The sequence below is a fragment of the Oncorhynchus nerka genome, linkage group LG9a (genome assembly GCF_034236695.1).
Source record: "Oncorhynchus nerka isolate Pitt River linkage group LG9a, Oner_Uvic_2.0, whole genome shotgun sequence".
Lineage (NCBI taxonomy): Eukaryota > Metazoa > Chordata > Actinopteri > Salmoniformes > Salmonidae > Oncorhynchus > Oncorhynchus nerka.
Genome location: NC_088404.1, coordinates 13,652,527 through 13,674,530, shown reverse-complemented (window position 1 = coordinate 13,674,530; position 22,004 = coordinate 13,652,527). Strand labels below are relative to the sequence as shown.

Sequence of the window (22,004 nt, the reverse complement as noted above, 5' to 3'; positions counted from 1 at the left end):
CCAGGGAGTTGTCTATCCTATAGCCAGGGTTACTGTTGTTATACAGACCTCAGCTGTAGTCGGGGAGTTGTGTATCCTATAGCCAGGGAGTTGTGTATCCTATAGTCAGGGAGTTGTGTATCCTATAGTCAGGGAGTTGTGTATCCTATAGTCAGGGTTACTGTTGTTATACTGACCTCCAGCTGTAGTCAGGGAGTTGTGTATCCTATAGCCAGGGTTACTGTTGTTATACTGACCTCCAGCTGTAGTCAGGGAGTTGTGTATCCTATAGCCAGGGTTACTGTTGTTATACAGACCTCCAGCTGTAGTCAGGGAGTTGTGTATCCTATAGTCAGGGAGTTGTGTATCCTATAGTCAGGGTTACTGTTGTTATACTGACCTCCAGCTGTAGTCAGGGAGTTGTGTATCCTATAGCCAGGGTTACTGTTGTTATACAGACCTACAGCTGTAGTCAGGGAGTTGTGTATCCTATAGCCAGGGTTACTGTTGTTATACAGACCTCCAGCTGTAGTCAGGGAGTTGTCTATCCTATAGCCAGGGTTACTGTTGTTATACTGACCTCCAGCTGTAGTCAGGGAGTTGTGTATCCTATAGCCAGGGTTACTGTTGTTATACAGACCTCCAGCTGTAGTCAGGAGTTGTCTATCCTATAGCCAGGGTTACTGTTGTTATACAGACCTCCAGCTGTAGTCAGGGAGTTCTGTATCCTATAGCCAGGGTTACTGTTGTTATACAGACCTACAGCTGTAGTCAGGGAGTTCTGTATCCTATAGCCAGGGTTACTGTTGTTATACAGACCTCCAGCTGTAGTCAGGGAGTTGTCTATCCTATAGCCAGGGTTACTGTTGTTATACTGACCTCCAGCTGTAGTCAGGGAGTTGTGTATCCTATAGCCAGGGTTACTGTTGTTATACAGACCTCCAGCTGTAGTCAGGGAGTTGTGTATCCTATAGTCAGGGAGTTGTCTATCCTATAGCCAGGGTTACTGTTGTTATACTGACCTCCAGCTGTAGCCAGGGAGTTGTGTATCCTATAGTCAGGGAGTTGTGTATCCTATAGCCAGGGTTACTGTTGTTATACTGACCTCCAGCTGTAGTCAGGGAGTTGTGTATCCTATAGCCAGGGTTAATGTTGTTATACAGACCTCCAGCTGAGGTCAGGGAGTTGTGTATCCTATAGCCAGGGTTACTGTTGTTATACAGACCTCCAGCTGTAGTCAGGGAGTTGTCTATCCTATAGCCAGGGTTACTGTTGTTATACAGACCTCCAGCTGTAGTCAGGGAGTTCTGTATCCTATAGCCAGGGTTACTGTTGTTATACAGACCTCAGCTGTAGTCAGGGAGTTGTGTATCCTATAGCCAGGGTTACTGTTGTTATACAGACCTCCAGCTGTAGTCAGGGAGTTGTGTATCCTATAGCCAGGGTTACTGTTGTTATACAGACCTCCAGCTGTAGTCAGGAGTTGTGTATCCTATAGCCAGGGTTACTGTTGTTATACAGACCTCCAGCTGTAGTCAGGGAGTTGTGTATCCTATAGTCAGGGAGTTGTCTATCCTATAGCCAGGGTTACTGTTGTTATACTGACCTCCAGCTGTAGCCAGGGAGTTGTGTATCCTATAGTCAGGGAGTTGTGTATCCTATAGCCAGGGTTACTGTTGTTATACTGACCTCCAGCTGTAGTCAGGGAGTTGTGTATCCTATAGCCAGGGTTAATGTTGTTATACAGACCTCCAGCTGTAGTCAGGGAGTTGTGTATCCTATAGCCAGGGTTACTGTTGTTATACAGACCTCCAGCTGTAGTCAGGGAGTTGTGTATCCTATAGCCAGGGTTACTGTTGTTATACAGACCTCCAGCTGTAGTCAGGGAGTTGTGTATCCTATAGCCAGGGTTACTGTTGTTATACAGACCTCCAGCTGTAGTCAGGGAGTTGTGTATCCTATAGCCAGGGTTACTGTTGTTATACAGACCTCCAGCTGTAGTCAGGGAGTTGTGTATCCTATAGCCAGGGTTACTGTTGTTATACAGACCTCCAGCTGTAGTCAGGGAGTTGTGTATCCTATAGCCAGGGTTACTGTTGTTATACAGACCTCCAGTTGTAGTCCTATAGCCAGGGTTACTGTTGTTATACAGACCTCCAGTTGTATCCTATAGTCAGGGTTACTGTTGTTATACTGACCTCCAGCTGTAGTCAGGGAGTTGTGTATCCTATAGCCAGGGAGTTGTCTATCCTAGTAGCCAGGGTTACTGTTGTTATACAGACCTCAGCTGTAGTCAGGGAGTTGTGTATCCTATAGCCAGGGAGTTGTGTATCCTATAGTCAGGGAGTTGTTATATCCTAGCTGTAGTCAGGGAGTTGTGTATCCTATAGCCAGGGTTACTGTTGTTATACTGACCTCCAGCTGTAGTCAGGGAGTTGTGTATCCTATAGCCAGGGTTACTGTTGTTATACTGACCTCCAGCTGTAGTCAGGGAGTTGTGTATCCTATAGCCAGGGTTACTGTTGTTATACAGACCTCCAGCTGTAGTCAGGGAGTTGTGTATCCTATAGCCAGGGTTACTGTTGTTATACAGACCTCCAGCTGTAGTCAGGGAGTTGTGTATCCTATAGCCAGGGTTACTGTTGTTATACAGACCTACAGCTGTAGTCAGGGAGTTCTGTGTATCCTATAGCCAGGGTTACTGTTGTTATACAGACCTCCAGCTGTAGTCAGGGAGTTGTCTATCCTATAGCCAGGGTTACTGTTGTTATACTGACCTCCAGCTGTAGTCAGGGAGTTGTGTATCCTATAGCCAGGGTTACTGTTGTTATACAGACCTCCAGCTGTAGTCAGGGAGTTGTGTATCCTATAGCCAGGGTTACTGTTGTTATACAGACCTCCAGCTGTAGTCAGGGAGTTGTGTATCCTATAGTCAGGGAGTTGTCTATCCTATAGCCAGGGTTACTGTTGTTATACTGACCTCCAGCTGTAGCCAGGGAGTTGTGTATCCTATAGTCAGGGAGTTGTGTATCCTATAGCCAGGGTTACTGTTGTTATACTGACCTCCAGCTGTAGTCAGGGAGTTGTGTATCCTATAGCCAGGGTTAATGTTGTTATACAGACCTCCAGCTGAGGTCAGGGAGTTGTGTATCCTATAGCCAGGGTTACTGTTGTTATACAGACCTCCAGCTGTAGTCAGGGAGTTGTCTATCCTATAGCCAGGGTTACTGTTGTTATACAGACCTCCAGCTGTAGTCAGGGAGTTCTGTATCCTATAGCCAGGGTTACTGTTGTTATACAGACCTACAGCTGTAGTCAGGGAGTTCTGTATCCTATAGCCAGGGTTACTGTTGTTATACAGACCTCCAGCTGTAGTCAGGGAGTTGTCTATCCTATAGCCAGGGTTACTGTTGTTATACTGACCTCCAGTTCTGTATCCTATAGCCAGGGTTACTGTTGTTATACAGACCTCCAGCTGTAGTCAGGGAGTTGTGTATCCTATAGTCAGGGAGTTGTCTATCCTATAGCCAGGGTTACTGTTGTTATACTGACCTCCAGCTGTAGCCAGGGTTGTGTAGTTGTGTATCCTATAGTCAGGGTTGTGTATCCTATAGCCAGGGTTACTGTTGTTATACTGACCTCCAGCTGTAGTCAGGGAGTTGTGTATCCTATAGCCAGGGTTAATGTTGTTATACAGACCTCCAGCTGAGGTCAGGGAGTTGTGTATCCTATAGCCAGGGTTACTGTTGTTATACAGACCTCCAGCTGTAGTCAGGGAGTTGTCTATCCTATAGCCAGGGTTACTGTTGTTATACAGACCTCCAGCTGTAGTCAGGGAGTTGTGTATCCTATAGCCAGGGTTACTGTTGTTATACAGACCTCCAGCTGTAGTCAGGGAGTTGTGTATCCTATAGCCAGGGTTACTGTTGTTATACTGACCTTCAGCTGTAGTCAGGGAGTTGTGTATCCTATAGCCAGGGTTACTGTTGTTATACAGACCTCCAGCTGTAGTCAGGGAGTTGTGTATCCTATAGCCAGGGTTACTGTTGTTATACAGACCTCCAGCTGTAGTCAGGGAGTTGTGTATCCTATAGCCAGGGTTACTGTTGTTATACTGACCTCCAGCTGTAGTCAGGGAGTTGTGTATCCTATTGCCAGGGAGTTGTCTATCCTATAGCCAGGGTTACTGTTGTTATACAGACCTCAGCTGTAGTCGGGGAGTTGTGTATCCTATAGCCAGGGAGTTGTGTATCCTATAGTCAGGGAGTTGTGTATCCTATAGTCAGGGAGTTGTGTATCCTATAGTCAGGGTTACTGTTGTTATACTGACCTCCAGCTGTAGTCAGGGAGTTGTGTATCCTATAGCCAGGGTTACTGTTGTTATACTGACCTCCAGCTGTAGTCAGGGAGTTGTGTATCCTATAGCCAGGGTTACTGTTGTTATACAGACCTCCAGCTGTAGTCAGGGAGTTGTCTATCCTATAGCCAGGGTTACTGTTGTTATACAGACCTCCAGCTGTAGTCAGGGAGTTCTGTATCCTATACCCAGGGTTACTGTTGTTATACAGACCTACAGCTGTAGTCAGGGAGTTCTGTATCCTATAGCCAGGGTTACTGTTGTTATACAGACCTCCAGCTGTAGTCAGGGAGTTGTCTATCCTATAGCCAGGGTTACTGTTGTTATACTGACCTCCAGCTGTAGTCAGGGAGTTGTGTATCCTATAGCCAGGGTTACTGTTGTTATACAGACCTCCAGCTGTAGTCAGGGAGTTGTGTATCCTATAGCCAGGGTTACTGTTGTTATACAGACCTCCAGCTGTAGTCAGGGAGTTGTGTATCCTATAGTCAGGGAGTTGTCTATCCTATAGCCAGGGTTACTGTTGTTATACTGACCTCCAGCTGTAGCCAGGGAGTTGTGTATCCTATAGTCAGGGAGTTGTGTATCCTATAGCCAGGGTTACTGTTGTTATACAGACGTACAGCTGTAGTCAGGGAGTTGTGTATCCTATAGCCAGGGTTACTGTTGTTATACAGACCTCCAGCTGTAGTCAGGAAGTTGTCTATCCTATAGCCAGGGTTACTGTTGTTATACAGACCTCCAGCTGTAGTCAGGGAGTTGTCTATCCTATAGTCAGGGAGTTGTGTTACTGTTGTTATACAGACCTCCAGCTGTAGCCAGAGTTGTGTATCCTATAGTCAGGGAGTTGTGTATCCTATAGCCAGGGTTACTGTTGTTATACTGACCTCCAGCTGTAGTCAGGGAGTTGTGTATCCTATAGCCAGGGTTAATGTTGTTATACAGACCTCCAGCTGAGGTCAGGGAGTTGTGTATCCTATAGCCAGGGTTACTGTTGTTATACAGACCTCCAGCTGTAGTCAGGGAGTTGTCTATCCTATAGCCAGGGTTACTGTTGTTATACAGACCTCCAGCTGTAGTCAGGGAGTTGTGTATCCTATAGCCAGGGTTACTGTTGTTATACAGACCTCCAGCTGTAGTCAGGGAGTTGTGTATCCTATAGCCAGGGTTACTGTTGTTATACTGACCTTCAGCTGTAGTCAGGGAGTTGTGTATCCTATAGCCAGGGTTACTGTTGTTATACAGACCTCCAGCTGTAGTCAGGGAGTTGTGTATCCTATAGCCAGGGTTACTGTTGTTATACAGACCTCCAGCTGTAGTCAGGGAGTTGTGTATCCTATAGCCAGGGTTACTGTTGTTATACTGACCTCCAGCTGTAGTCAGGGAGTTGTGTATCCTATTGCCAGGGAGTTGTCTATCCTATAGCCAGGGTTACTGTTGTTATACAGACCTCAGCTGTAGTCAGGGAGTTGTGTATCCTATAGCCAGGGAGTTGTGTATCCTATAGTCAGGGTTATCCTGTTGTGTATCCTATAGTCAGGGAGTTGTGTATCCTATAGTCAGGGTTACTGTTGTTATACTGACCTCCAGCTGTAGTCAGGGAGTTGTGTATCCTATAGCCAGGGTTACTGTTGTTATACTGACCTCCAGCTGTAGTCAGGGAGTTGTGTATCCTATAGCCAGGGTTACTGTTGTTATACAGACCTCCAGCTGTAGTCAGGGAGTTGTGTATCCTATAGTCAGGGAGTTGTGTATCCTATAGTCAGGGTTACTGTTGTTATACTGACCTCCAGCTGTAGTCAGGGAGTTGTGTATCCTATAGCCAGGGTTACTGTTGTTATACAGACCTACAGCTGTAGTCAGGGAGTTGTGTATCCTATAGCCAGGGTTACTGTTGTTATACAGACCTCCAGCTGTAGTCAGGGAGTTGTCTATCCTATAGCCAGGGTTACTGTTGTTATACTGACCTCCAGCTGTAGTCAGGGAGTTGTGTATCCTATAGCCAGGGTTACTGTTGTTATACAGACCTCCAGCTGTAGTCAGGGAGTTGTCTATCCTATAGCCAGGGTTACTGTTGTTATACAGACCTCCAGCTGTAGTCAGGGAGTTCTGTATCCTATAGCCAGGGTTACTGTTGTTATACAGACCTACAGCTGTAGTCAGGGAGTTCTGTATCCTATAGCCAGGGTTACTGTTGTTATACAGACCTCCAGCTGTAGTCAGGGAGTTGTCTATCCTATAGCCAGGGTTACTGTTGTTATACTGACCTCCAGCTGTAGTCAGGGAGTTGTGTATCCTATAGCCAGGGTTACTGTTGTTATACAGACCTCCAGCTGTAGTCAGGGAGTTGTGTATCCTATAGCCAGGGTTACTGTTGTTATACAGACCTCCAGCTGTAGTCAGGGAGTTGTGTATCCTATAGTCAGGGAGTTGTCTATCCTATAGCCAGGGTTACTGTTGTTATACTGACCTCCAGCTGTAGTCAGGGAGTTGTGTATCCTATAGCCAGGGTTACTGTTGTTATACAGACCTCCAGCTGTAGTCAGGGAGTTGTGTATCCTATAGCCAGGGTTACTGTTGTTATACTGACCTCCAGCTGTAGTCAGGGAGTTGTGTATCCTATTGCCAGGGAGTTGTCTATCCTATAGCCAGGGTTACTGTTGTTATACAGACCTCAGCTGTAGTCAGGGAGTTGTGTATCCTATAGCCAGGGAGTTGTGTATCCTATAGCAGGGTTACTGTTGTTATCCTCCAGCTGTAGCCAGGGAGTAGTCAGGGAGTTGTGTATCCTATAGTCAGGGTTACTGTTGTTATACTGACCTCCAGCTGTAGTCAGGGAGTTGTGTATCCTATAGCCAGGGTTACTGTTGTTATACTGACCTCCAGCTGTAGTCAGGGAGTTGTGTATCCTATAGCCAGGGTTACTGTTGTTATACAGACCTCCAGCTGTAGTCAGGGAGTTGTCTATCCTATAGCCAGGGTTACTGTTGTTGTACAGACCTCCAGCTGTAGTCAGGGAGTTCTGTATCCTATAGCCAGGGTTACTGTTGTTATACAGACCTACAGCTGTAGTCAGGGAGTTGTGTATCCTATAGCCAGGGTTACTGTTGTTATACAGACCTCCAGCTGTAGTCAGGGAGTTGTGTATCCTATAGCCAGGGTTACTGTTGTTATACAGACCTCCAGCTGTAGTCAGGGAGTTGTGTATCCTATAGCCAGGGTTACTGTTGTTATACAGACCTCCAGCTGTAGTCAGGGAGTTGTGTATCCTATAGCCAGGGTTACTGTTGTTATACAGACCTCCAGCTGTAGTCAGGGAGTTGTGTATCCTATAGCCAGGGAGTTGTCTATCCTATAGCCAGGGTTACTGTTGTTATACAGACCTCCAGCTGTAGTCAGGGAGTTGTGTATCCTATAGTCAGGGAGTTGTGTATCCTATAGCCAGGGTTACTGTTGTTATACAGACTAGCTAGTCAGGGAGTTGTGTATCCTATAGCCAGGGTTACTGTTGTTATACTGACCTCCAGCTGTAGTCAGGGAGTTGTGTATCCTATAGCCAGGGTTACTGTTGTTATACAGACCTCCAGCTGTAGTCAGGGAGTTGTCTATCCTATAGCCAGGGTTACTGTTGTTACTGTTGTTACACAGACCTCCAGCTGTAGTCAGGGAGTTGTGTATCCTATAGTCAGGGAGTTGTGTATCCTATAGCCAGGGTTACTGTTGTTATACTGACCTCCAGCTGTAGTCAGGGAGTTGTGTATCCTATAGCCAGGGTTACTGTTGTTATACAGACCTCCAGCTGTAGTCAGGGAGTTGTGTATCCTATAGCCAGGGTTACTGTTGTTATACAGACCTCCAGCTGTAGTCAGGGAGTTGTCTATCCTATAGCCAGGGTTACTGTTGTTATACAGACCTCCAGCTGTAGTCAGGGAGTTGTGTATCCTATAGCCAGGGTTACTGTTGTTATACAGACCTCCAGCTGTAGTCGGGGAGTTGTGTATCCTATAGCCAAGGTTACTGTTGTTATACAGACCTCAGCTGTAGTCAGGGAGTTGTGTATCCTATAGCCAGGGTTACTGTTGTTATACAGATCTCCAGCTGTAGTCAGGGAGTTGTGTATCCTATAGCCAGGGTTACTGTTGTTATACAGACCTCCAGCTGTAGTCAGGGAGTTGTGTATCCTATAGCCAGGGTTACTGTTGTTATACTGACCTCCAGCTGTAGTCAGGGAGTTGTGTTGTCTATCCTATAGCCAGGGTTACTGTTGTTATACAGACCTCCAGCTGTAGTCAGGGAGTTCTGTATCCTATAGCCAGGGTTACTGTTGTTATACAGACCTCCAGCCTGTAGTCAGGGTTACTGTTGTTAGTTGTGTATCCTATAGCCAGGGTTACTGTTGTTATACAGACCTCCAGCTGTAGTCAGGGAGTTGTGTATCCTATAGTCAGACCTCCAGCTGAGTTGTGTATCCTATAGCCAGGGTTACTGTTGTTATACAGACCTCCAGCTGTAGTCAGGGAGTTGTGTATCCTATAGCCAGGGTTGTGTTGTCCTATAGTCAGGGACCTCCAGCTGTAGTCAGGGAGTTGTGTATCCTATAGCCAGGGTTACTGTTGTTATACAGACCTCCAGCTGTAGTCAGGGAGTTGTGTATCCTATAGCCAGGGTTACTGTTGTTATACAGACCTCCAGCTGTAGTCAGGGAGTTGTGTATCCTATAGTTGTGTATCCTATAGCCAGGGTTACTGTTGTTATACAGACCTCCAGCTGTAGTCAGGGAGTTGTGTATCCTATAGCCAGGGTTACTGTTGTTATACTGACCTCCAGCTGTAGTCAGGGAGTTGTGTATCCTATAGCCAGGGTTACTGTTGTTATACAGACCTCCAGCTGTAGTCAGGGAGTTGTGTATCCTATAGCCAGACCTCCAGCTGTAGTCAGGAAGATGTCTATACTGGGTTACTGTTATACAGACCTCCAGCTGTAGTCAGGGTCTAGTTGTGTATCCTATAGCCAGGGTTACTGTTGTTATACAGACCTCCAGCTGTAGTCAGGGAGTTGTGTATCCAGGGTTACTGTTGTTGTACAGACCTCTGTAGTCAGGGAGTTCTGTATCCTATAGCCAGGGTTACTGTTGTTATACAGACCTCAGCTGTAGTCAGGGAGTTGTGTATCCTATAGCCAGGGTTAATGTTGTTATACAGACCTCCAGCTGTAGTCAGGGAGTTGTGTATCCTATAGCCAGGGTTACTGTTGTTATACAGACCTCCAGCTGTAGTCAGGGAGTTGTGTATCCTATAGCCAGGGTTACTGTTGTTATACAGACCTCCAGCTGTAGTCAGGGAGTTGTGTATCCTATAGCCAGGGTTACTGTTGTTATACAGACCTCCAGCTGTAGTCAGGGAGTTGTCTATCCTATAGCCAGGGTTACTGTTGTTATACTGACCTTCAGCTGTAGTCAGGGAGTTGTGTATCCTATAGCCAGGGTTACTGTTGTTATACAGATGTGTCCTAGCTAGTCAGGGAGTTGTGTATCCTATAGTCAGGGTTACTGTTGTTATACTGACCTCCAGCTGTAGTCAGGGAGTTGTGTATCCTATAGCCAGGGTTACTGTTGTTATACTGACCTCCAGCTGTAGTCAGGGAGTTGTGTATCCTATAGCCAGGGTTGTGTTGTTATCCTATAGTCAGGGAGTTGTGTATCCTATAGTCAGGGAGTTGTGTATCCTATAGTCAGGGTTACTGTTGTTATACTGACCTCCAGCTGTAGTCAGGGAGTTGTGTATCCTATAGCCAGGGTTACTGTTGTTATACAGACCTCCAGCTGTAGTCAGGGAGTTGTGTATCCTATAGCCAGGGTTACTGTTGTTATACAGACCTCAGCTGTAGTCAGGGAGTTGTGTATCCTATAGCCAGGGTTACTGTTGTTATACTGACCTCCAGCTGTAGTCAGGGAGTTGTGTATCCTATAGCCAGGGTTACTGTTGTTATACAGACCTCCAGCTGTAGTCAGGGAGTTGTGTATCCTATAGCCAGGGTTACTGTTGTTATACAGACCTCCAGCTGTAGTCAGGGAGTTGTGTATCCTATAGCCAGGGTTACTGTTGTTATACAGACCTCCAGCTGTAGTCAGGGAGTTCTGTATCCTATAGCCAGGGTTACTGTTGTTATACAGACCTCCAGCTGTAGTCAGGGAGTTGTCTATCCTATAGCCAGGGTTACTGTTGTTATACTGACCTCCAGCTGTAGTCAGGGAGTTGTGTATCCTATAGCCAGGGTTACTGTTGTTGTACAGACCTCCAGCTGTAGTCAGGGAGTTCTGTATCCTATAGCCAGGGTTACTGTTGTTATACAGACCTCCAGCTGTAGTCAGGGAGTTGTGTATCCTATAGCCAGGGTTACTGTTGTTATACAGACCTCCAGCTGTAGTCAGGGAGTTGTGTATCCTATAGTCTGTTGTTATACAGACCTCCAGCTGTAGGGAGTTGTCAGGGAGTATCCTATAGCCAGGGTTACTGTTGTTATACTGACCTCCAGCTGTAGTCAGGGAGTTGTGTATCCTATAGCCAGGGTTACTGTTGTTATACAGACCTCCAGCTGTAGTCAGGGAGTTGTGTATCCTATAGCCAGTGTTACTGTTGTTATACAGACCTCCAGCTGTAGTCAGGGAGTTGTGTATCCGATAGCCAGGGTTACTGTTGTTATACTGACCTCCAGCTGTAGTCAGGGAGTTGTGTATCCTATAGCCAGGGTTACTGTTGTTATACTGACCTCCAGCTGTAGTCAGGGAGTTGTCTATCCTATAGCCAGGGTTACTGTTGTTATACAGACCTCCAGCTGTAGTCAGGGAGTTGTGTATCCTATAGCCAGGGAGTTGTTTATCCTATAGTCAGGGAGTTGTGTATCCTATAGCCAGGGTTACTGTTGTTATACTGACCTCCAGCTGTAGTCAGGGAGTTGTGTATCCTATAGCCAGGGTTACTGTTGTTATACAGACCTCCAGCTGTAGTCGGGGAGTTGTGTATCCTATAGCCAGGGTTACTGTTGTTATACTGACCTCCAGCTGTAGTCGGAGAGTTGTGTATCCTATAGCCAGGGAGTTGTCTATCCTATAGCCAGGGTTACTGTTGTTATACAGACCTCCAGCTGTAGTCAGGGAGTTGTGTATCCTATAGCCAGGGAGTTGTCTATCCTATAGCCAGGGTTACTGTTGTTATACAGACCTCAGCTGTAGTCTGGGAGTTGTATATCCTATAGCCAGGGAGTTGTCTATCCTATAGCCAGGGTTACTGTTGTTATACAGACCTCAGCTGTAGTCGGGGAGTTGTGTATCCTATAGCCAGGGAGTTGTCTATCCTATTGCCAGGGTTACTGTTGTTATACAGACCTCCAGCTGTAGTCAGGGCGTTGTGTATCCTATAGCCAGGGTTACTGTTGTTATACAGACCTCCAGCTGTAGTCAGGGAGTTGTCTATCCTATAGCCAGGGTTACTGTTGTTGTACAGACCTCCAGCTGTAGTCAGGGAGTTCTGTATCCTATAGCCAGGGTTACTGTTGTTATACTGACCTCCAGCTGTAGTCAGGGAGTTGTCTATCCTATAGCCAGGGTTACTGTTGTTATACAGACCTCCAGCTGTAGTCAGGGAGTTGTGTATCCTATAGTCAGGGAGTTGTGTATCCTATAGTCAGGGTTACTGTTGTTATACTGACCTCCAGCTGTAGTCAGGGAGTTGTGTATCCTATATCCAGGGTTACTGTTGTTATACAGACCTACAGCTGTAGTCAGGGAGTTCTGTATCCTATAGACAGGGTTACTGTTGTTATACAGACCTACAGCTGTAGTCAGGGAGTTCTGTATCCTATAGACAGGGTTACTGTTGTTATACAGACCTCCAGCTGTAGTCAGGGAGTTGTCTATCCTATAGCCAGGGTTACTGTTGTTATACTGACCTCCAGCTGGAGTCAGGGAGTTGTGTATCCTATAGCAAGGGTTACTGTTGTTATACAGACCTCCAGCTGTAGTCAGGGAGTTGTCTATCCTATAGCCAGGGTTACTGTTGTTGTACAGACCTCCAGCTGTAGTCAGAGAGTTCTGTATCCTATAGCCAGGGTTACTGTTGTTATACAGACCTACAGCTGTAGTCAGGGAGTTCTGTATCCTATAGCCAGGGTTACTGTTGTTATACAGACCTCCAGCTGGAGTCAGGGAGTTGTCTATCCTATAGCCAGGGTTACTGTTGTTATACTGACCTCCAGCTGTAGTCAGGGAGTTGTGTATCCTATAGCCAGGGTTACTGTTGTTATACAGACCTCCAGCTGTAGTCAGGGAGTTCTGTATCCTATAGCCAGGGTTACTGTTACTGTTGTTATACAGACCTCCAGCTGTCAGTCGGGGTTGTTGTTATCCTATAGCCAGGGAGTTGTCTATCCTATAGCCAGGGTTACTGTTGTTATACAGACCTCCAGCTGTAGTCAGGGAGTTGTGTATCCTATAGTCAGGGAGTTGTCTATCCTATAGCCAGGGTTACTGTTGTTATACTGACCTCCAGCTGTAGTCGGAGAGTTGTGTATCCTATAGCCAGGGAGTTGTCTATCCTATAGCCAGGGTTACTGTTGTTATACAGACCTCAGCTGTAGTCAGGGAGTTGTGTATCCTATAGCCAGGGAGTTGTCTATCCTATTGCCAGGGTTACTGTTGTTATACAGACCTCCAGCTGTAGTCAGGGAGTTGTGTATCCTATAGCCAGGGTTACTGTTGTTATACAGACCTACAGCTGTAGTCAGGGAGTTGTGTATCCTATAGGGAGTTGTCCAGGGGGTTACTGTTGTTATACAGACCTCCAGCTGTAGTCAGGGAGTTCTGTATCCTATAGCCAGGGTTACTGTTGTTATACAGACCTACAGCTGTAGTCAGGGAGTTCTGTATCCTATAGCCAGGGTTACTGTTGTTATACAGACCTACAGCTGTAGTCAGGGAGTTGTGTATCCTATAGTCAGGGAGTTGTGTATCCTATAGCCAGGGTTACTGTTGTTATACTGACCTCCAGCTGTAGTCAGGGAGTTGTGTATCCTATAGCCAGGGTTAATGTTGTTATACAGACCTCCAGCTGAGGTCAGGGAGTTGTGTATCCTATAGCCAGGGTTACTGTTGTTATACAGACCTCCAGCTGTAGTCAGGGAGTTGTGTATCCTATAGCCAGGGTTACTGTTGTTATACAGACCTCCAGCTGTAGTCAGGGAGTTGTGTATCCTATAGCCAGGGTTACTGTTGTTATACTGACCTCCAGCTGTAGTCAGGGAGTTGTCTATCCTATAGCCAGGGTTACTGTTGTTATACAGACCTCCAGCTGTAGTCAGGGAGTTGTGTATCCTATAGCCAGGGAGTTGTGTATCCTATAGTCAGGGAGTTGTGTATCCTATAGCCAGGGTTACTGTTGTTATACTGACCTCCAGCTGTAGTCAGGGAGTTGTGTATCCTATAGCCAGGGTTACTGTTGTTATAAGGACCTCCAGCTGTAGTCAGGGAGTTGTGTATCCTATAGCCAGGGAGTTGTCTATCCTATAGCCAGGGTTACTGTTGTTATACAGACCTCCAGCTGTAGTCAGGGAGTTGTGTATCCTATAGCCAGGGAGTTGTCTATCCTATAGCCAGGGTTACTGTTGTTATACAGACCTCAGCTGTAGTCTGGGAGTTGTGTATCCTATAGCCAGGGAGTTGTCTATCCTATAGCCAGGGTTACTGTTGTTATACAGACCTCAGCTGTAGTCGGGGAGTTGTGTATCCTATAGCCAGGGTTGTCTATCTATTGTTACTGTTGTATACAGACCTCCAGCTGTAGTCCAGGGGGTTACTGTTGTTATACAGACCTCCAGCTGTAGTCAGGGAGTTGTGTATCCTATAGCCAGGGTTACTGTTGTTATACAGACCTCCAGCTGTAGTCAGGGAGTTGTCTATCCTATAGCCAGGGTTACTGTTGTTGTACAGACCTCCAGCTGTAGTCAGGGAGTTATGTATCCTATAGCCAGGGTTACTGTTGTTATACAGACCTACAGCTGTAGTCAGGGAGTTCTGTATCCTATAGCCAGGGTTACTGTTGTTATACAGACCTCCAGCTGGAGTCAGGGAGTTGTGTATCCTATAGCCAGGGTTACTGTTGTTATACTGACCTCCAGCTGTAGTCAGGGAGTTGTGTATCCTATAGCCAGGGTTACTGTTGTTATACAGACCTCAGCTGTAGTCAGGGAGTTGTGTATCCTATAGCCAGGGTTACTGTTGTTATACAGACCTCCAGCTGTAGTCTGGTCAGGGAGTTGTGTATCCTATATCCAGGGTTACTGTTGTTATACAGACCTCCAGCTGTAGTCCCTATAGCCAAGGTTACTGTTGTTATACAGACCTCAGCTGTAGTCAGGGAGTTGTGTATCCTATAGCCAGGGTTACTGTTGTTATACAGATCTCCAGCTGTAGTCAGGGAGTTGTGTATCCTATAGCCAGGGTTACTGTTGTTATACAGACCTCCAGCTGTAGTCAGGGAGTTGTGTATCCTATAGCCAGGGTTACTGTTGTTATACTGACCTCCAGCTGTAGTCGGGGAGTTGTGTATCCTATAGTCAGGGAGTTGTGTATCCTATAGTCAGGGAGTTGTGTATCCTATAGTCAGGGAGTTGTGTATCCTATAGTCAGGGTTACTGTTGTTATACTGACCTCCAGCTGTAGTCAGGGAGTTGTGTATCCTATAGCCAGGGTTACTGTTGTTATACAGACCTACAGCTGTAGTCAGGGAGTTCTGTATCCTATAGACAGGGTTACTGTTGTTATACAGACCTCCAGCTGTAGTCAGGGAGTTGTCTATCCTATAGCCAGGGTTACTGTTGTTATACTGACCTCCAGCTGTAGTCAGGGAGTTGTGTATCCTATATCCAGGGTTACTGTTGTTATACAGACCTCCAGCTGTAGTCAGGGAGTTGTCTATCCTATAGCCAGGGTTACTGTTGTTGTACAGACCTCCAGCTGTAGTCAGGGAGTTGTGTATCCTATAGCCAGGGTTACTGTTGTTATACAGACCTACAGCTGTAGTCAGGGAGTTCTGTATCCTATAGCCAGGGTTACTGTTGTTATACAGACCTCCAGCTGTAGTCAGGGAGTTGTCTATCCTATAGCCAGGGTTACTGTTGTTATACTGACCTCCAGCTGTAGTCAGGGAGTTGTGTATCCTATAGCCAGGGTTACTGTTGTTATACAGACCTCCAGCTGTAGTCAGGGAGTTGTCTATCCTATAGTCAGGGAGTTGTCTATCCTATAGCCAGGGTTACTGTTGTTATACTGACCTCCAGCTGTAGTCAGAGAGTTGTGTATACTATAGCAATGGTTACTGTTGTTATACAGACCTCCAGCTGTAGTCAGGGAGTTGTGTATCCTATAGCCAGTGTTACTGTTGTTATACAGACCTCCAGCTGTAGTCAGGGAGTTGTGTATCCGATAGCCAGGGTTACTGTTGTTATACTGACCTCCAGCTGTAGTCAGGGAGTTGTGTATCCTATAGCCAGGGTTACTGTTGTTATACTGACCTCCAGCTGTAGTCAGGGAGTTGTCTATCCTATAGCCAGGGTTACTGTTGTTATACTGACCTCCAGCTGTAGTCAGGGAGTTGTGTATCCTATAGCCAGGGTTACTGTTGTTATACTGACCTCCAGCTGTAGTCGGAGAGTTGTGTATCCTATAGCCAGGGAGTTGTCTATCCTATAGCCAGGGTTACTGTTGTTATACAGACCTCCAGCTGTAGTCAGGGAGTTGTGTATCCTATAGCCAGGGAGTTGTCTATCCTATAGCCAGGGTTACTGTTGTTATACAGACCTCAGCTGTAGTCGGGGAGTTGTGTATCCTATAGCCAGGGAGTTGTCTATCCTATAGCCAGGGTTACTGTTGTTATACAGACCTCAGCTGTAGTCGGGGAGTTGTGTATCCTATAGCCAGGGAGTTGTCTATCCTATAGTCAGGGTTACTGTTGTTATACAGACCTCCTGCTGTAGTCAGGGAGTTGTGTATCCTATAGCCAGGGTTACTGTTGTTATACAGACCTCCAGCTGTAGTCGGGGAGTTGTGTATCCTATAGCCAAGGTTACTGTTGTTATACAGACCTCAGCTGTAGTCAGGGAGTTGTGTATCCTATAGCCAGGGTTACTGTTGTTATACAGACCTCCAGCTGTAGTCAGTGAGTTGTGTATCCTATAGCCAGGGTTACTGTTGTTATACTGACCTCCAGCTGTAGTCAGGGAGTTGTGTATCCTATATCCAGGGTTACTGTTGTTATACAGACCTCCAGCTGTAGTCAGGGAGTTGTCTATCCTATAGCCAGGGTTACTGTTGTTGTACAGACCTCCAGCTGTAGTCAGGGAGTTGTGTATCCTATAGCCAGGGTTACTGTTGTTATACAGACCTACAGCTGTAGTCAGGGAGTTCTGTATCCTATAGCCAGGGTTACTGTTGTTATACAGACCTCCAGCTGTAGTCAGGGAGTTGTCTATCCTATAGCCAGGGTTACTGTTGTTATACTGACCTCCAGCTGTAGTCAGGGAGTTGTGTATCCTATAGCCAGGGTTACTGTTGTTATACAGACCTCCAGCTGTAGTCAGGGAGTTGTGTATCCTATAGCCAGGGTTACTGTTGTTATACAGACCTCCAGCTGTAGTCAGGGAGTTGTGTATCCTATAGTCAGGGAGTTGTCTATCCTATAGCCAGGGTTACTGTTGTTATACTGACCTCCAGCTGTAGTCAGAGAGTTGTGTATACTATAGCAATGGTTACTGTTGTTATACAGACCTCCAGCTGTAGTCAGGGAGTTGTGTATCCTATAGCCAGTGTTACTGTTGTTATACAGACCTCCAGCTGTAGTCAGGGAGTTGTGTATCCGATAGCCAGGGTTACTGTTGTTATACTGACCTCCAGCTGTAGTCAGGGAGTTGTGTATCCTATAGCCAGGGTTACTGTTGTTATACTGACCTCCAGCTGTAGTCAGGGAGTTGTCTATCCTATAGCCAGGGTTACTGTTGTTATACTGACCTCCAGCTGTAGTCAGGGAGTTGTGTATCCTATAGCCAGGGTTACTGTTGTTATACTGACCTCCAGCTGTAGTCGGAGAGTTGTGTATCCTATAGCCAGGGAGTTGTCTATCCTATAGCCAGGGTTACTGTTGTTATACAGACCTCCAGCTGTAGTCAGGGAGTTGTGTATCCTATAGCCAGGGAGTTGTCTATCCTATAGCCAGGGTTACTGTTGTTATACAGACCTCAGCTGTAGTCGGGGAGTTGTGTATCCTATAGCCAGGGAGTTGTCTATCCTATAGCCAGGGTTACTGTTGTTATACAGACCTCAGCTGTAGTCGGGGAGTTGTGTATCCTATAGCCAGGGAGTTGTCTATCCTATTGCCAGGGTTACTGTTGTTATACAGACCTCCAGCTGTAGTCAGGGAGTTGTCTATCCTATAGTCAGGGTTACTGTTGTTATACAGACCTCCTGCTGTAGTCAGGGAGTTGTGTATCCTATAGCCAGGGTTACTGTTGTTATACAGACCTCCAGCTGTAGTCGGGGAGTTGTGTATCCTATAGCCAAGGTTACTGTTGTTATACAGACCTCAGCTGTAGTCAGGGAGTTGTGTATCCTATAGCCAGGGTTACTGTTGTTATACAGACCTCCAGCTGTAGTCAGTGAGTTGTGTATCCTATAGCCAGGGTTACTGTTGTTATACAGACCTCAGCTGTAGTCAGGGAGTTGTGTATCCTATAGCCAGGGTTACTGTTGTTATACTGACCTCCAGCTGTAGTCGGGGAGTTGTGTATCCTATAGTCAGGGAGTTGTGTATCCTATAGTCTGGGAGTTGTGTATCCTATAGTCAGGGAGTTGTCTATCCTATAGCCAAGGTTACTGTTGTTATACTGACCTCCAGCTGTAGTCAGGGAGTTGTGTATCCTATAGTCAGGGAGTTGTCTATCCTATAGTCGGGGAGTTGTCTATCCTATAGCCAGGGTTACTGTTGTTATACAGACCTCAGCTGTAGTCAGGGAGTTGTGTATCCTATAGCCAGGGTTACTGTTGTTATACTGACCTCCAGCTGTAGTCGGGGAGTTGTGTATCCTATAGTCGGGGAGTTGTGTATCCTATAGTCAGGGAGTTGTCTATCCTATACCCAGGGTTACTGTTGTTCTACAGACCTCACCTGTAGTCGGGGAGTTGTGTATCCTATAGTCAGGGTTACTGTTGTTATACAGACCTCCAGCTGTAGTCAGGGAGTTGTGTATCCTATAGTCAGGGTTCCTGTTGTTATACAGACCTCCAGCTGTAGTCAGGGAGTTGTGTATCCTATAGCCAGGGAGTTGTCTATCCTATAGCCAGGGTTACTGTTGTTATACAGACCTCCAGCTGTAGTCAGGGAGTTGTGTATCCTATAGCCAGGGTTACTGTTGTTATACAGACCTACAGCTGTAGTCAGGGACTCACTCATCTCATCCCCCTGCTATAAATATCTGTATTTATCACCAGAGGAACAAAAGTGTTGCAGAGATCCCTTCGGCGCCTTTCGGGGAAGATAACCCACATGAACGCAGTGCTGGTGCTAAGCTGTGCAACATGTCTGAGACTGACTGGGTGAATGATGTTTGGGTCACTTTTGTTAGGAACCAAACTGAAGAAAAACTGACTGAAACAGGGAGGGACAAACGAAAGGACTAAGAACTGCTCACTTTAAGTTCCATCTCCACAATGAACCCTGGACCATGTGTACTACTGTATGTGGATGATGTAACTATCACTCTGCCTTGAGTAAAACACATCTCCCTCTCTCTCTCTCTCTCCCTCTCTCCCTCTCCCTCTGCAGTAGAAGGCGTGGTGTGTGATGAACCTAGAGAGTGCGTGTGGTTACCAGGTCGGGGCGCGGAGCCCGCGGGAAGTGATGGAGCAGAAAGTCCAAGGTCAGCTGAACTTTGGCTTCCAGAGGAGTTCCACGTCAGACGACGACTCAGGCTGTGCCCTGGAAGAGTACGCCTGGGCACCGCCTGGCCTCAGACCCGAACTGGTGAGATGCCCCCAAATATACAACACAACAGGGTCCCGTGTAGCTCAGTTGGTAGAGCATGGCGCTTGCAATGCCACAGTTGTGGGTTCGATTTCCACGGGGGACCAGTACAGGGAAAAAGTCCCAAAAAATGTACCCACACTACTGTCAGCCGCTCTGGATAAGAGCATCTGCTAAATGACAAGAAAGTACAAATGTAAAAACACCCTCTGTTCTAATATACTGTACAATATGCCCCTTCAATTCAACACTATACGCCACTTAAACTGAACGAAAATATAAAGGCAACATGTAAAGTGTTGGTCCCATGTTTACATGAGCTGAAATAAAAGATCCCAGAAATGTTACATAAACACAAAAAGCTTGTTTCTCTCAAATTTGTGTGTTAACATCCTTGTTAGTGAGCATTTTTCCTTTACCAAGATAATCCATACATCTGACAGTTGGGGCATATCAAGAAGCTGATTAAACAGCATGATAATTACAGAGGTGCACCTTGTGCTGGAGACAATAAAAGGCCACTCTAAAATGTACGGTTTTGTCACACAACACAATGCCACAGATGTCTCAAGTTGAGGGAGCGTGCAATTGGCATGCTGACTGCAGGAATATCCACCAGATCTGTTGCCAAAGAATTGAATGTTTTTTTCTCTACCATGAGCCACCTCCAATGTCGTTTTAGAGAATTTGGCAGTACGTCAAACCGGCCTCACAACCGCAGACCATGCGTAACCACGCCAGCTCAGGACCTTCACATCCGGCTTTTTCACCTTTTATTTTAATTTTTTTATTTTACCTTTATTTAACTAGGCAAGTCAGTTAAGAACAAATTCTTATTTTCAATGACGGCCTAGGAACAGTGGTTTAACTGCCTGTTCAGGGGCAGAACAACAGATTTGTACCTTGTCAGCTCGGGGGTTTGAACGTGCAACCTTCTGGGTTACTAGTCCAACGCTCTAACCACTAGGCTACCCTAGGATACACAACTCCTGCAGGATCCTCTGAGACCAGCCACCCGGACAGATGATGAAACTGAAGAGTATTTCTGTCTGAAATAAAGCCCTTTTGTGGGGAAAAGCTCATTCTGACTGGCTGGGCCTGGCCCCAAGTGGGTGGGCCCATACCCTCCCAGGCTGCACCCCTGCCAATTAATGTAAAATCCATAGATTAGGGCCTAATATATTTATTTTAAGTGACTGATTTCGTTATATGAACTGTAACTCAGTAAAATTGTTACGTTTATTTTTTTATTCAGTATGTACATGTACTGTTGAAGTCGGAAGTTTACATACAGTTAAGTTGGAGTCATTAAAACTAGTTTTTCAACCACTCCACAAATTTCTTGACGCACCCATCCCGTTAGCGGGATCATTTTCATCAACATCCGCTGAATTGCACAGTGCCAAATTCAAATTAAATTACTAAAAATATTTAATTTTCATGAAATCACAAGTGCAATATAGCAAAACAGAGCTTAACTTGTTAATCCACCTGGTGTGTGAGATTTCAATAAAGCTTTTTGGTGAAAGCATTTATGTAAGAACATCTCCCTTTCTAGGGAGTTTTTCCTAGCCACCGTGCTTCTACACCTGCATTGCTTGCTGTTTGGGGTTTTAGGCTGGGTTTCTGTACAGCACTTTGAGATATCAGCTGATGTACGAAGGGATATATAAATAAATTTGATTTTGATGATTTGATTAGTAGACAAAATATTACAAACAGCTAGCAGCCAAGTAGATTGGTCACGAAAGTCAGAAAAGCAATAAATTAAATCGCTTACCTTTGATGATCTTCAGATGTTTGCACTCACGAGACTCCCAGTTACACAATAAATGTTCCTATTGTTCCATAAAGATTATTTTTATATCCAAAATACCTCCATTTGTTTGGCGCGTTATGTTCAGAAATCCACAGGCTCGAGCTGTCACGACATCGCAGACGAAAATTCCAAACAGTATCCGTAAAGTGTGTAGAAAGATGTCAAATGTTTTTTATAATCAATCCTCAGGTTGGTTTTACAATATATTATCGTTAATATGTAAACCGGAATGTAGCTTCTTCCATAGGAGAGAGAGAGAAAATGGCTGTTGCGCATTAAAAATTCTGCTGGCACCCAGCCATCCACTGACGCGATGGGTTCTTTCTCGCTCATTTTTCAAAATAAAAGCCTGAAACTATGTTTAAAGACTGTTCACAGCTCGAGGAAGCCATAGGAAAAGGAATCTGGTTGATATCCCTTTAATTGGAGGCAAGGCATCCAAGGGAACAGAGAGCTTTCAGGAAAAACAGCACTTCCTTGTTGGATTTTCCTCAGGTTTTCGCCTGCAGTATCAGTTCTGTTATACACACAGACAATATTTTGACAGTTTTGGAAACTTTAGAGTGTTTTCTATCCTAATCTGACAATTATATGCATGTTCTAGTTTCTGGGGTTTCAAATGGGTACGTTTTTAACCAAAAACGAAAATACTGCCCCCTACACTCAAGAAGTTTAACAAACTATTGTTTTGGCATATCGGTTAGGACATCTACTTTATGCATTTTTCCAACAATTGTTTACAGACAGATTATTTCACTTGTAATTCACTGTATCACAATTCCAG

The 22,004-nt window shown here is 45.6% G+C and overlaps 1 protein-coding gene across 1 annotated transcript in view; it reads left to right on the top strand.

Moving 5' to 3' along the window:
* LOC115125653 (prickle-like protein 1) overlaps positions 1–22,004 on the top strand; it is a 106,702-nt gene that overhangs the window by 70,318 nt on the left and 14,380 nt on the right. The window contains exon 2 of the mRNA XM_065022345.1: positions 19,204–19,401. Within this exon, the coding sequence (XP_064878417.1) occupies positions 19,222–19,401 (180 nt within the window). The 5' untranslated portion in view covers positions 19,204–19,221. The remainder of the gene's footprint in view (positions 1–19,203; positions 19,402–22,004) is intronic.